At 59.4% G+C, this 12,859-nt stretch overlaps 2 protein-coding genes across 2 annotated transcripts; both read right to left on the minus strand.

Annotated features, from left to right (window-relative positions):
- Window positions 1-907: 907 nt before the first annotated feature.
- On the minus strand, window positions 908-5,132 carry BESB_071480 (KRUF family protein; the record flags this gene model as incomplete). The annotated part of the gene is made up of 6 exons (XM_029365521.1): window positions 908-1,557; window positions 1,814-2,167; window positions 2,503-2,997; window positions 3,553-3,726; window positions 4,041-4,502; window positions 4,751-5,132. 6 exons carry the CDS (start codon window positions 5,130-5,132, stop codon window positions 908-910), a joined length of 2,517 nt encoding a protein of 838 aa, XP_029218005.1.
- A 1,978-nt stretch (window positions 5,133-7,110) lies between these two features.
- On the minus strand, window positions 7,111-11,221 carry BESB_071490 (uncharacterized protein; the record flags this gene model as incomplete). The annotated part of the gene is made up of 6 exons (XM_029365522.1): window positions 7,111-7,760; window positions 8,017-8,370; window positions 8,706-9,200; window positions 9,531-9,703; window positions 10,204-10,591; window positions 10,840-11,221. 6 exons carry the CDS (start codon window positions 11,219-11,221, stop codon window positions 7,111-7,113), a joined length of 2,442 nt encoding a protein of 813 aa, XP_029218006.1.
- Between the last annotated feature and the right edge of the window lie 1,638 nt (window positions 11,222-12,859).

Below are 12,859 nucleotides of genomic sequence, written 5' to 3' on the forward strand. Positions count from 1 at the left end.
TCGCTACGATATTGGCCCGAATAGATTTTGACTCTGTGCCTTATCACAATTGCGCCACTCGAGTACACCCATCATCTGCCGACGTAGGGTTGCCGGTGCCCGGCCTGCGAGACAGACCAAAGACGCCGTGCCACAACACAGCGCAATGGTTTCGTCAGTTGAGGGGACATTCAACACTTATGACTGTGACGCAGTGCGGTCATTGACTTGACAGGACTCGGCTCGCATGCTGTAGCCTAACTCGGTCCGTTGTCGGAATCAGGTGCTCGACACTGAGGAGCACATAGTCGGAGTCCTACGGAACAGACGTGCAAGTTGGTACACCCACCTGCGCCATGTATCCAGGCCCCTCCCTATTCGAAGCATGTGCAGTCTGCGGAGCACCAGGGATCAAACCCGGTGAGCCCAAGACGTCTGGAAGAGAACCAGCGGGACGCGCCTGTCCAAAATCGAATTTTCAGTTCAAGGGCCATTCCTGACCTTCCACGGTGGGGCTGTTCGATGTGGCGGCTGACAGGCCCTCCAGCTTCTAGACAGATTCCTGCTGTGTGTGTGGTTCCGACCATCATGTTCCGGCAGCGAATGCTCCGCGGAAGGCGCGACTAGGAGCCAGAACCGCCGCTCTACGCTGAGCTTCTTAAATCAGTAGATGGCGCAAGCACACAAGGCTGCCTCTAGTATCCCGGGCTGCAATGCCAACGGCGACACCCAGGATGTTGAAGAGGGACAACGGCACGACGCGCCCCAGGGGTGTCATGCCGTGATACGCTGACTAGTGCCCACTGTTCGTGCCTACAGGGAAGTGGCCCCGAGAGTGCGATGAGTGCTCTGTCTATCCACTGACGCCCTGTGCACACGGAGCCCGAGAAGGGATGTAGTGCTCCTGTCGGTGATTCTAATCGGTGACCTATGTGCGGTCGCCACCCGTATCACTATGGCGGGGCCGCTTCTTCAGCGGTAACATATGAGGCGGAAGGCGCGTGGCTAACGGACCGACGGCTGCGCCAGATGGGGGGGCGGTGCTGACGAGCAGAGGCGCAGCTGGAGGTTGAGTCTGGGTATATGCTGTTGGTGACCTTGGTGGCGCCTGCGCAGGAGACGGGGGGATAGGCGAATGGGGCCCGGCGCTGCCAGCGCCTGGTGAGCCCCTGGACAGCAGTCGGGCCCTTTTGGCAGGGGGCGAACCAGGTGCAGCTGAGCGGCGTGTTGGGGGGAGTTCTCGGCTTGTGGGGGCCGGCCGCGGTAGTTCGCCTCGACCTAAGCTGTCACCCGAACTCGATGTCTGCTCCTGTCGTGTGCCCCCAGTGCGTGCGCTCGTCGCCACCTGTCCTGCGCCCGTCTGCTGGCCTGCTGGTGCCGCGCGACGAGTCAGAGAAGAGGGGCCCGGTGGCGTCCAGAGGGCGGAACCGGTGCGTCGGACGTAGTCGCCCACGGAAGTAGCGGGCGCGAACCAAAGAGACGGCACCGATGACGGCGCCGCTGTGACACTCGGACCCGCGCCGGAGTGGGCGGTAGGGGACGACGATGGCCCTGTGCTAGTTGGTGTTTCACGGGGATCTGGCTCGGACATGGAACATCACACGGATCCACTGCAGCGATATCGGCACGCGAATTCCGCTGCTAAGACCTGAGGTTCAACCCGGGAAGCTTGCCCGTAACCTCGCCAGCGACTCCACACTCTGCAGAGGGGATCGGCCTAAAAAACGGCTCCGGCTGCCCAGACTGCCCACGCCCAGCCGCGCTCGCCACAGCTGAAGATCCTCCGACTAGCTTGTGGGTGAACAATCGGCAAACAGGAGCAAACTGTTCCTACCTTGAGCGCCTTCCTGGTCCGACGAATCCGACTCGGGGTCCCGTGCGCGCGGTATGACGGCCACGACTTCTTTTTCTATGTCTTCCGCCTCTGCATCTAGCGCCGCGGCGAGTGAGAGCTTCCCATCTGCCATCAGATTGTATTGGTTCACCGCCTTGTACGTCCATTGCTTGAGTAGACTGGCACCGGGATTCGGGTTGTTGTGCCGCGCCATGTGGTCTGCAAGAATCTGTGCCGTGTACATAGATTTTCCAGCCCCCCAGGTGAGCCGAAGATCTGCAGCTTCTCTCCGCAGCTTGGCAGCGGCAACCTCCGCAAACGTTCGCACAGGACCCGCAGACGTGCTTGACGGCCCTGCCACCACAGACAGCTCATCCGCAAACGAGCGCTGATGCCCTAGAGCGGCCATGAAGAAGAACTGTCTACACTGCGCTGCGACTATGCGTGCGACCGCCGCCACCCATGAGGCGCGACCCACACCTGCGTACTGATACGATATATACCGGTACCCGTTGGCCGCACCAGCGCAACAATGGTGCGTCCGGAAGGGACGCGTCCTCCAGATCGTCACGCGTCACGCTGCCCGCGCTGAGCTGCCTATACAGCACTACAATTCGGTCCACTATATATATCGTCCATACCGGCTCTGTATACGTGATCCTATTTCCGGTGGGAGGCCACACACTCACCCGAATGTTGTCTGGAAGTTGGTTCCTGAGAAGCGCCGCCCACGGGGCGATCCACTTCGGATGGTAAAGATACTCCAGCCTCCCTCATCTGCGTCTCCAGTAATTGGGCCTTGTCTAGCAAAGCTCGTGCCTCATCCAACCTCGGACCTGAGCGGGTTCGATGCGCAGCCAGCGCAATCTTATACCACCGTCGAAGCTGTTTGAGGGTTGGGTCCATCTTCTCCCGACGCAGTCGGTCAGCAATGTTGTTGACGGTATAGGCGTTCCGGTCGCCCCATGACTGTGTCAAGGCGGCTGCCGAGCGCCTCAGTTGTCGAATGGCCAACTCCGCGTACGTGACACCCTCGTGGCCGCGCACCTCGATGGAGCTAGCCAGCAGTGAAGTGCCTAACGAGGTGCCGGCCTGTGGCTCCGAAGGGCGACGTCGCGGGTCGGTCGCCGCCCTCGTCTGCGTTCTCCTTTTGCCCCCACTCGCGCAGTGCCTCGGTCGCCGGCCTAGCACGTACGCATTACACAGCGCATATCCCAAACTGACTGGCAAACAGACCCGCGGTCACCGTGGCCTACTACGATTTGCAACGCACAGCTCTACACAACACGGAAGCTCTCACACAGCTAATCTGGGTCCTGTCAGTGGAACGGCGTGCTTCGTCCTCACTACGGCCCTCTCATCCATCTCATGCAGGCATGCAGTCTGCCTCCTGGTTCCCTCTTTTAGCAACACTCGGAAACACGTGCTAGCGCCGCCGATCTCCCTGCGTCTGTCGGTGTCGGTGGATCTGCTAGGCAGGCCTAGCCTCTTCCCGAGGAAACGTGTGAACGCACCTGGTGAGCTTGCGCAAAAGTCGGCACTTGTGGAAGGCCCGGGAGGCGCTGCCTGGGCAGAGGTGCCTTCCCCAGGGTCCTCCATGCCGCCGTCTCTTCTCTGCAGCCAACTCTCTCCTAGCTGTATCTGCTCCTCAAGCTCTGCCATTCTTCGCTGTTGTCTAGAACGCCTGCTGCGAAAGTTCCCCGTCGCGAAGCTTCTCCACTCAGCTAGTTGACGCTCACCGGGGTGCGTGTCCAGCGCATGAAACATGCTTTGTGCAACGGCCTCAGGGACATACCGCTCTATGCTGCTCCAAAGCGCCTTCAGCTGACGAAGCTCCTTTCTCAGCTTTGTGACTCCCAGTCGCACATATGAGAGTATATCGTCTCCAGGGCGCGCTGTAGTACTTGTGGTAGCTGCTTCGTGTAACCGTCGACACCTCACAAAGGAGATGTGCTAGGCATCGCCAAGGTCCTCTCGTCGAACCGTTCAGGACCATAACACGCTGACGCTCCTTGCTCGTACAAACTGTGTTCCCTACGCAGGTAGTCCCTACACCACATGCTTCGTGAAGGATTCAATGGTCTGCCTCGACGTTAGTATAGCCGCCGCCGTCGCCTGACGCAGCAACAACTAACAAAATTTCGGCACCTCTCTTTGCACTGAATCGCCACAGACCTGCACTAGTACCTTAGCTCCCCTGTAAAGAAATGTGCATGTTGGGACTCACCTGCTGCATTTTCATCAGAAGCTACCTGGATATCCCCGACTGCTTCATTGGCTTCCAGGGGAGCCGGCACTTGTATCCCGGCTGCCTGAAGCTGCCTCTCTATCTCTTCGGCTCTCCTTTCCAACTCCGCAGCTTCTTCTAGGCGCGCCCCACTACGCGTCCTGAACCGTTTGCGAATTGGCATTTCCATATCGACCAGTTCTGAAGCACTAGGAAGTTTCCCTCGCTTCAGTGACTGGCATCCGATGGACGCAGCAACGTTTACGGCCTCCCTCGACCATTCTCTTCGAAGTTCCGCAGCGGTCATTCTCAATCGCTGTGTCACCAAAGCGCCGTATGTTGTCTCTCCAACGCCAGGTACATGAACTGACCGGGCGAATTTCCACGGCGCAGCCTGTGTTGTTGTTGACGATTTACCGCGTTTCCGTTCATGACTGCCAGCGGCTTCAGCTGACTCCTGATCTGTAAACCAACCAATGGCACACAGGACGTGTCGGCAAGAACGAGGCCCGACGAATGAGTCTGACACGTCCGGCCGTCGCGCTCGCTCGGCCCCCTGTGCAGCGCCTCTTGCACGTCAGCCATCCTAAAGCGGCGACGAGGGCACTCTATGAAAGCCGTTTCACATATGCTACGTACGGAACACGGACGCCGCTCCCGTCCGCATCTCAATGGAAGCGCTTTAACCCTGTTGTAGAGTGGCAGCTCACGGGGGGAGTGGGCTTCGAGACTGGACTGCGACTCGCCCGCCGGAGTGCGCTCCTGAACAGGAGAAGCCGCCTCGTCGCTGCCAGTGGTGCGGGAATCCTGCCGCGAATGGGACTGAGACTCCTGGTCCGAGGCTGCGTCTGAGGTGCCCCCGGCTCCGTCAGGATCGTCGTTCGGGTCCACCTTCGACAGGTGGGCAGCAAGAGCGAGACGGAATGAGCTCTCGATTCCGAGGTAGAGGAGTGTCAGCGTGCACGGAGATCGACCCCAAGTCCAAAGGGCCCAGATCCGCTGAGGACGCGCGAAACACAACGTAGGATGTTCAGTATAGCGGCTGATGGCGGCAGCCAACGCCGCCAACAACATCGGCACGGTCACCATCATCCGCCGGAAGTCCAACTCCGACAAGGAAGCATCCTCAGATGCGCGTACCTGAAATGCAATCGAAATAGGCACGAGCAATAGAAAACTCTTACGAAAATGATGGAGACAAAACAACAGCAATTGCCCGCTCAGCCGACCATGAAAGACCTGTCGCTGGAACATCTCAGTGCTCAAGAGGCACGCCGGGTCTCAACCCCACACCAGCACCTCTGCCGACTGAGAAAGGGGTGTTTGCACCGCTCGCACCGTTTTGCCCTTGCTGTGTCTCCGGTAGCCCATCTGCGTCGATGACTGGCCATACTAGCGGTGCCTTGTACTCGAGCCGGAGCGACGAGCACGAATAGCACGTAGTTCGTCGCGCGCGGACCTGGCAGACTGTTATGCCATGCGAGGAGAGCGCGCGTCTCCTCTCCTCTCGCGACTGGTGACCTTGCAGTCAGGCTACACTGACGCTGACGCGATGGTGCCCCCTGATAGGATAAACCCCGACGACTGGCCGGTTGCTGGGAGGAGTGGGGTGCGGTGGGTGCCTCGGGGTGCTGGACAGTTCGCGACGCTTTCACCCGCACGTCCTGCGCTGTGCGCAAGAACATGGTCCGGCACTCGGATGCACAACGAATTCTCGGTGTCTGCGGCCAGTTGCCTTGCTTTCCGCGACGCAAGTCTCACCAGCTGTCGGTGCACTGTTGCGCGGTAGTTGGCGAGCCGCGCCACGACGACGCATGTAGTGTTCGTTCATAGAAAAAAGAAAACGCGATCCACTGCGGCTTCTTCCAAAGTTCGGCGGCACCGGCAGCGCGCCACTCTCGGTACTGCCAGGCTCCGCCCTGCGCGTGAACAATTCTGGTAGCGACGGCGCGCTACCCTCCATGTTAGAGCCACGTCTTAATGTATCGCCCCGTCTTGATGTATTGCCCCGTCGACGCGGGAGGGCGATCCAGTAGGCAGGTGGTGCCCAAGGTGCCGGAGCCTTTGGAAAGGTGTGTTGCTGGCCAGTAACCTATGATTCATGCTATGCGACTGGCGTCAATCGAGTTCCGCGTACAGACAACTCACGTCCACTGTCGCATGTCGCTACGATATTGGCCCGAATAGATTTTGACTCTGTGCCTTATCACAATTGCGCCACTCGAGTACACCCATCATCTGCCGACGTAGGGTTGCCGGTGCCCGGCCTGCGAGACAGACCAAAGACGCCGTGCCACAACACAGCGCAATGGTTTCGTCAGTTGAGGGGACATTCAACACTTATGACTGTGACGCAGTGCGGTCATTGACTTGACAGGACTCGGCTCGCATGCTGTAGCCTAACTCGGTCCGTTGTCGGAATCAGGTGCTCGACACTGAGGAGCACATAGTCGGAGTCCTACGGAACAGACGTGCAAGTTGGTATACCCACCTGCGCTATGTATCCAGGCCCCTCCCTATTCGAAGCATGTGCAGTCTGCGGAGCACCAGGGATCAAACCCGGTGAGCCCAAGACGTCTGGAAGAGAACCAGCGGGACGCGCCTGTCCAAAATCGAATTTTCAGTTCAAGGGCCATTCCTGACCTTCCACGGTGGGGCTGTTCGATGTGGCGGCTGACAGGCCCTCCAGCTTCTAGACAGATTCCTGCTGTGTGTGTGGTTCCGACCATCATGTTCCGGCAGCGAATGCTCCGCGGAAGGCGCGACTAGGAGCCAGAACCGCCGCTCTACGCTGAGCTTCTTAAATCAGTAGATGGCGCAAGCACACAAGGCTGCCTCTAGTATCCCGGGCTGCAATGCCAACGGCGACACCCAGGATGTTGAAGAGGGACAACGGCACGACGCGCCCCAGGGGTGTCATGCCGTGATACGCTGACTAGTGCCCACTGTTCGTGCCTACAGGGAAGTGGCCCCGAGAGTGCGATGAGTGCTCTGTCTATCCACTGACGCCCTGTGCACACGGAGCCCGAGAAGGGATGTAGTGCTCCTGTCGGTGATTCTAATCGGTGACCTATGTGCGGTCGCCACCCGTATCACTATGGCGGGGCCGCTTCTTCAGCGGTAACATATGAGGCGGAAGGCGCGTGGCTAACGGACCGACGGCTGCGCCAGATGGGGGGGCGGTGCTGACGAGCAGAGGCGCAGCTGGAGGTTGAGTCTGGGTATATGCTGTTGGTGACCTTGGTGGCGCCTGCGCAGGAGACGGGGGGATAGGCGAATGGGGCCCGGCGCTGCCAGCGCCTGGTGAGCCCCTGGACAGCAGTCGGGCCCTTTTGGCAGGGGGAGAACCAGGTGCAGCTGAGCGGCGTGTTGGGGGGAGTTCTCGGCTCGTGGGGGCCGGCCGCGGTAGTTCGCCTCGACCCAAGCTGTCACCCGAACTCGATGTCTGCTCCTGTCGTGTGCCCCCAGTGCGTGCGCTCGTCGCCACCTGTCCTGCGCCCGTCTGCTGGCCTGCTGGTGCCGCGCGACGAGTCAGAGAAGAGGGGCCCGGTGGCGTCCAGAGGGCGGAACCGGTGCGTCGGACGTAGTCGCCCACGGAAGTAGCGGGCGCGAACCAAAGAGACGGCACCGATGACGGCGCCGCTGTGACACTCGGACCCGCGCCGGAGTGGGCGGTAGGGGACGACGATGGCCCTGTGCTAGTTGGTGTTTCACGGGGATCTGGCTCGGACATGGAACATCACACGGATCCACTGCAGCGATATCGGCACGCGAATTCCGCTGCTAAGACCTGAGGTTCAACCCGGGAAGCTTGCCCGTAACCTCGCCAGCGACTCCACACTCTGCAGAGGGGATCGGCCTAAAAAACGGCTCCGGCTGCCCAGACTGCCCACGCCCAGCCGCGCTCGCCACAGCTGAAGATCCTCCGACTAGCTTGTGGGTGAACAATCGGCAAACAGGAGCAAACTGTTCCTACCTTGAGCGCCTTCCTGGTCCGACGAATCCGACTCAGGGTCCCGTGCGCGCGGTATGACGGCCGCCACTTCTTTTTCTATGTCTTCCGCCTCTGCATCTAGCGCCGCGGCGAGTGAGAGCTTCCCATCTGCCATCCGATTGTATCGGTTCACCGCCTGGTACGTCCATTGCTTGAGTAGACTGGCACCGGGATTCGGGTTGTTGTACCGCGCCATATGGTCAGCAAGAAACTGTGCCGTGTACATAGATTTTCCAGCCCCCCAGGTGAGCCGAAGATCTGCAGCTTCTCTCCGCAGCTTGGCAGCGGCAACCTCCGCAAACGTTCGCACAGGACCCGCAGACGTGCTTGACGGCCCTGCCACCACAGACAGCTCATCCGCAAACGAGCGCTGATGCCCTAGAGCGGCCATGAAGAAGAACTGTCTACACTGCGCTGCGACTATGCGTGCGACCGCCGCCACCCATGAGGCGCGACCCACACCTGCGTACTGATACGATATATACCGGTACCCGTTGGCCGCACCAGCGCAACAATGGTGCGTCCGGAAGGGACGCGTCCTCCAGATCGTCACGCGTCACGCTGCCCGCGCTGAGCTGCCTATACAGCACTACAATTCGGTCCACTATATATATCGTCCATACCGGCTCTGTATAGGTGATCCTATTTCCGGTGGGAGGCCACACACTCACCCGAATGTTGTCTGGAAGTTGGTTCCTGAGAAGCGCCGCCCACGGGGCGATCCACTTCGGATGGTAAAGATACTCCAGCCTCCCTCATCTGCGTCTCCAGTAATTGGGCATTGTCTAGCAAAGCTCGTGCCTCAACCAACCTCGGACCTGAGCGGGTTCGATGCGCAGCCAGCGCAGACTTATTCCACCGTCGAAGCTGTTTGAGGGTTGGGTTGAGCTTCTCCCGACGCAATCGGTCAGCAAAGTGGTTGACGGCATAAGCGTTCCGGTCGCCCCAGAACCGTGTCAAGGCGGCTGCCGAGCGCCTCAGTTGTCGAATGGCCAACTCCGCGTACGTGACACCCTCGTGGCCGCGCACCTCGATGGAGCTAGCCAGCAGTGAAGTGCCTAACGAGGTGCCGGCCTGTGGCTCCGAAGGGCGACGTCGCGGGTCGGTCGCCGCCCTCGTCTGCGTTCTCCTTTTGCCCCCACTCGCGCAGTGCCTCGGTCGCCGGCCTAGCACGTACGCATTACACAGCGCATATCCCAAACTGACTGGCAAACAGACCCGCGGTCACCGTGGCCTACTACGATTTGCAACGCACAGCTCTACACAACACGGAAGCTCTCACACAGCTAATCTGGGTCCTGTCAGTGGAACGGCGTGCTTCGTCCTCACTACGGCCCTCTCATCCATCTCATGCAGGCATGCAGTCTGCCTCCTGGTTCCCTCTTTTAGCAACACTCGGAAACACGTGCTAGCGCCGCCGATCTCCCTGCGTCTGTCGGTGTCGGTGGATCTGCAAGGCAGGCCTAGCCTCTTCCCGAGGAAACGTGTGAACGCACCTGGTGAGCTTGCGCAAAAGTCGGCACTTGTGGAAGGCCCGGGAGGCGCTGCCTGGGCAGAGGTGCCTTCCCCAGGGTCCTTCATGCCACCGTCTCTTCTCTGCAGCCAACTCTCTCCTAGCTGTATCTGCTCCTCAAGCTCTGCCATTCTTCGCTGTTGTCTAGAACGCCTGCTGCGAAAGTTCCCCGTCGCGAAGCTTCTCCACTCAGCTAGTTGACGCTCACCGGGGTGCGTGTCCAGCGCATGAAACATACTTTGTGCAACGGCCTCAGGGACATACCGCTCTATGCTGCTCCAAAGCGCCTTCAGCTGACGAAGCTCCTTTCTCAGCTTTGTGACTCCCAGTCGCACATATGAGAGTATCTCGTCTCCAGGGCGCGCTGTAGTACTTGTGGTAACTGCTTCGTGTAACCGTCGACACCTCACAAAGGAGATGTGCTAGGCATCGCCAAGGTCCTCTCTTCGAACCGTTCAGGACCATAACACGCTGACGCTCCTTGCTCGTACAAACTGTGTTCCCTACGCAGGTAGTCCCTACACCACATGCTTCGTGAAGGATTCAGTGGTCTGCCTCGACGTTAGTATAGCCGCCGCCGTCGCCTGACGCAGCAACAACTAACAAAATTTCGGCACCTCTCTTTGCACTGAATCGCCACAGACCTGCATTAGTACCTTAGCTCCCCTGTAAAGAAATGTGCTATCTCTTCGGCTCTCCTTTCCAACTCCGCAGCTTCTTCTAGGCGCGCCCCACTACGCGTCCTGAACCGTTTGCGAATTGGCATTTCCATATCGACCAGTTCTGAAGCACTAGGAAGTTTCCCTCGCTTCAGTGACTGGCATCCGATGGACGCAGCAACGTTTACGGCCTCCCTCGACCATTCTCTTCGAAGTTCCGCAGCGGTCATTCTCAATCGCTGTGTCACCAAAGCGCCGTATGTTGTCTCTCCAACGCCAGGTACATGAACTGACCGGGCGAATTTCCACGGCGCAGCCTGTGTTGTTGTTGACGATTTACCGCGTTTCCGTTCATGACTGCCAGCGGCTTCAGCTGACTCCTGATCTGTAAACCAACCAATGGCACACAGGACGCGTCGGCAAGAACGAGGCCCGACGAATGAGTCTGACACGTCCGGCCGTCGCGCTCGCTCGGCCCCCTGTGCAGCGCCTCTTGCACGTCAGCCATCCTAAAGCGGCGACGAGGGCACTCTATGAAAGCCGTTTCACATATGCTACGTACGGAACACGGACGCCGCTCCCGTCCGCATCTCAATGGAAGCGCTTTAACCCTGTTGTAGAGTGGCAGCTCACGGGGGGAATGGGCTTCGAGACTGGACTGCGACTCGCCCGCCGGAGTGCGCTCCTGAACAGGAGAAGCCGCCTCGTCGCTGCCAGTGGTGCGGGAATCCTGCCGCGAATGGGACTGAGACTCCTGGTCCGAGGCTGCGTCTGAGGTGCCCCCGGCTCCGTCAGGATCGTCGTTCGGGTCCACCTTCGACAGGTGGGCAGCAAGAGCGAGACGGAATGAGCTCTCGATTCCGAGGTAGAGGAGTGTCAGCGTGCACGGAGATCGACCCCAAGTCCAAAGGGCCCAGATCCGCTGAGGACGCGCGAAACACAACGTAGGATGTTCAGTATAGCGGCTGATGGCGGCAGCCAACGCCGCCAACAACATCGGCACGGTCACCATCATCCGCCGGAAGTCCAACTCCGACAAGGAAGCATCCTCAGATGCGCGTACCTGAAATGCAATCGAAATAGGCACGAGCAATAGAAAACTCTTACGAAAATGATGGAGACGAAACAACAGCAATTGCCCGCTCAGCCGACCATGAAAGACCTGTCGCTGGAACATCTCAGTGCTCATGAGGGACGCCGGGTCTCAATCCCACACCAGCACCTCTGCCGACTGAGAAAGGGGTTTTTGCACCGCTCGCACCGTTTTGCCCTTGCTGTGTCTCTGGTAGCCCATCTGCGTCGATGACTGGCCATACTAGCGGTGCCTTGTACTCGAGCCGGAGCGACGAGCACGAATAGCACGTAGTTCGTCGCGCGCGGACCTGGCAGACTATTATGCCATGAGAGGAGAGCGCGCGTCTCCTCTCCTCTCGCGACTGGTGACCTTGCAGTCAGGCTACACTGACGCTGACGCGATGGTGCCCCCTGATAGGATAAACCCCGACGACTGGCCGGTTGCTGGGAGGAGTGGGGTGCGGTGGGTGCCTCGGGGTGCTGGACAGTTCGCGACGCTTTCACCCGCACGTCCTGCGCTGTGCGCAAGAACATGGTCCGGCACTCGGATGCACAACGAATTCTCGGTGTCTGCGGCCAGTTGCCTTGCTTTCCGCGACGCAAGTCTCACCAGCTGTCGGTGCACTGTTGCACGGTAGTTGGCGAGCCGCGCCACGACGACGCATGTAGTGTTCGTTCATAGAAAAAAGAAAACGCGATCCACTGCGGCTTCTTCCAAAGTTCGGCGGCACCGGCAGCGCGCCACTCTCGGTACTGCCAGGCTCCGCCCTGCGCGTGAACAATTCTGGTAGCGACGGCGCGCTACCCTCCATGTTAGAGCCACGTCTTAATGTATCGCCCCGTCTTGATGTATTGCCCCGTCGACGCGGGAGGGCGATCCAGTAGGCAGGTGGTGCCCAAGGTGCCGGAGCCTTTGGAAAGGTGTGTTGCTGGCCAGTAACCTATGATTCATGCTATGCGACTGGCGTCAATCGAGTTCCGCGTACAGACAACTCACGTCCACTGTCGCATGTCGCTACGATATTGGCCCGAATAGATTTTGACTCTGTGCCTTATCACAATTGCGCCACTCGAGTACACCCATCATCTGCCGACGTAGGGTTGCCGGTGCCCGGCCTGCGAGACAGACCAAAGACGCCGTGCCACAACACAGCGCAATGGTTTCGTCAGTTGAGGGGACATTCAACACTTATGACTGTGACGCAGTGCGGTCATTGACTTGACAGGACTCGGCTCGCATGCTGTAGCCTAACTCGGTCCGTTGTCGGAATCAGGTGCTCGACACTGAGGAGCACATAGTCGGAGTCCTACGGAACAGACGTGCAAGTTGGTATACCCACCTGCGCTATGTATCCAGGCCCCTCCCTATTCGAAGCATGTGCAGTCTGCGGAGCACCAGGGATCAAACCCGGTGAGCCCAAGACGTCTGGAAGAGAACCAGCGGGACGCGCCTGTCCAAAATCGAATTTTCAGTTCAAGGGCCATTCCTGACCTTCCACGGTGGGGCTGTTCGATGTGGCGGCTGACAGGCCCTCCAGCTTCTAGACAGATTCCTGCTGTGTGTGTGGTTCCGACCATC

This window comes from Besnoitia besnoiti (genome assembly GCF_002563875.1).
Source record: "Besnoitia besnoiti strain Bb-Ger1 chromosome Unknown contig00007, whole genome shotgun sequence".
Lineage (NCBI taxonomy): Eukaryota > Apicomplexa > Conoidasida > Eucoccidiorida > Sarcocystidae > Besnoitia > Besnoitia besnoiti.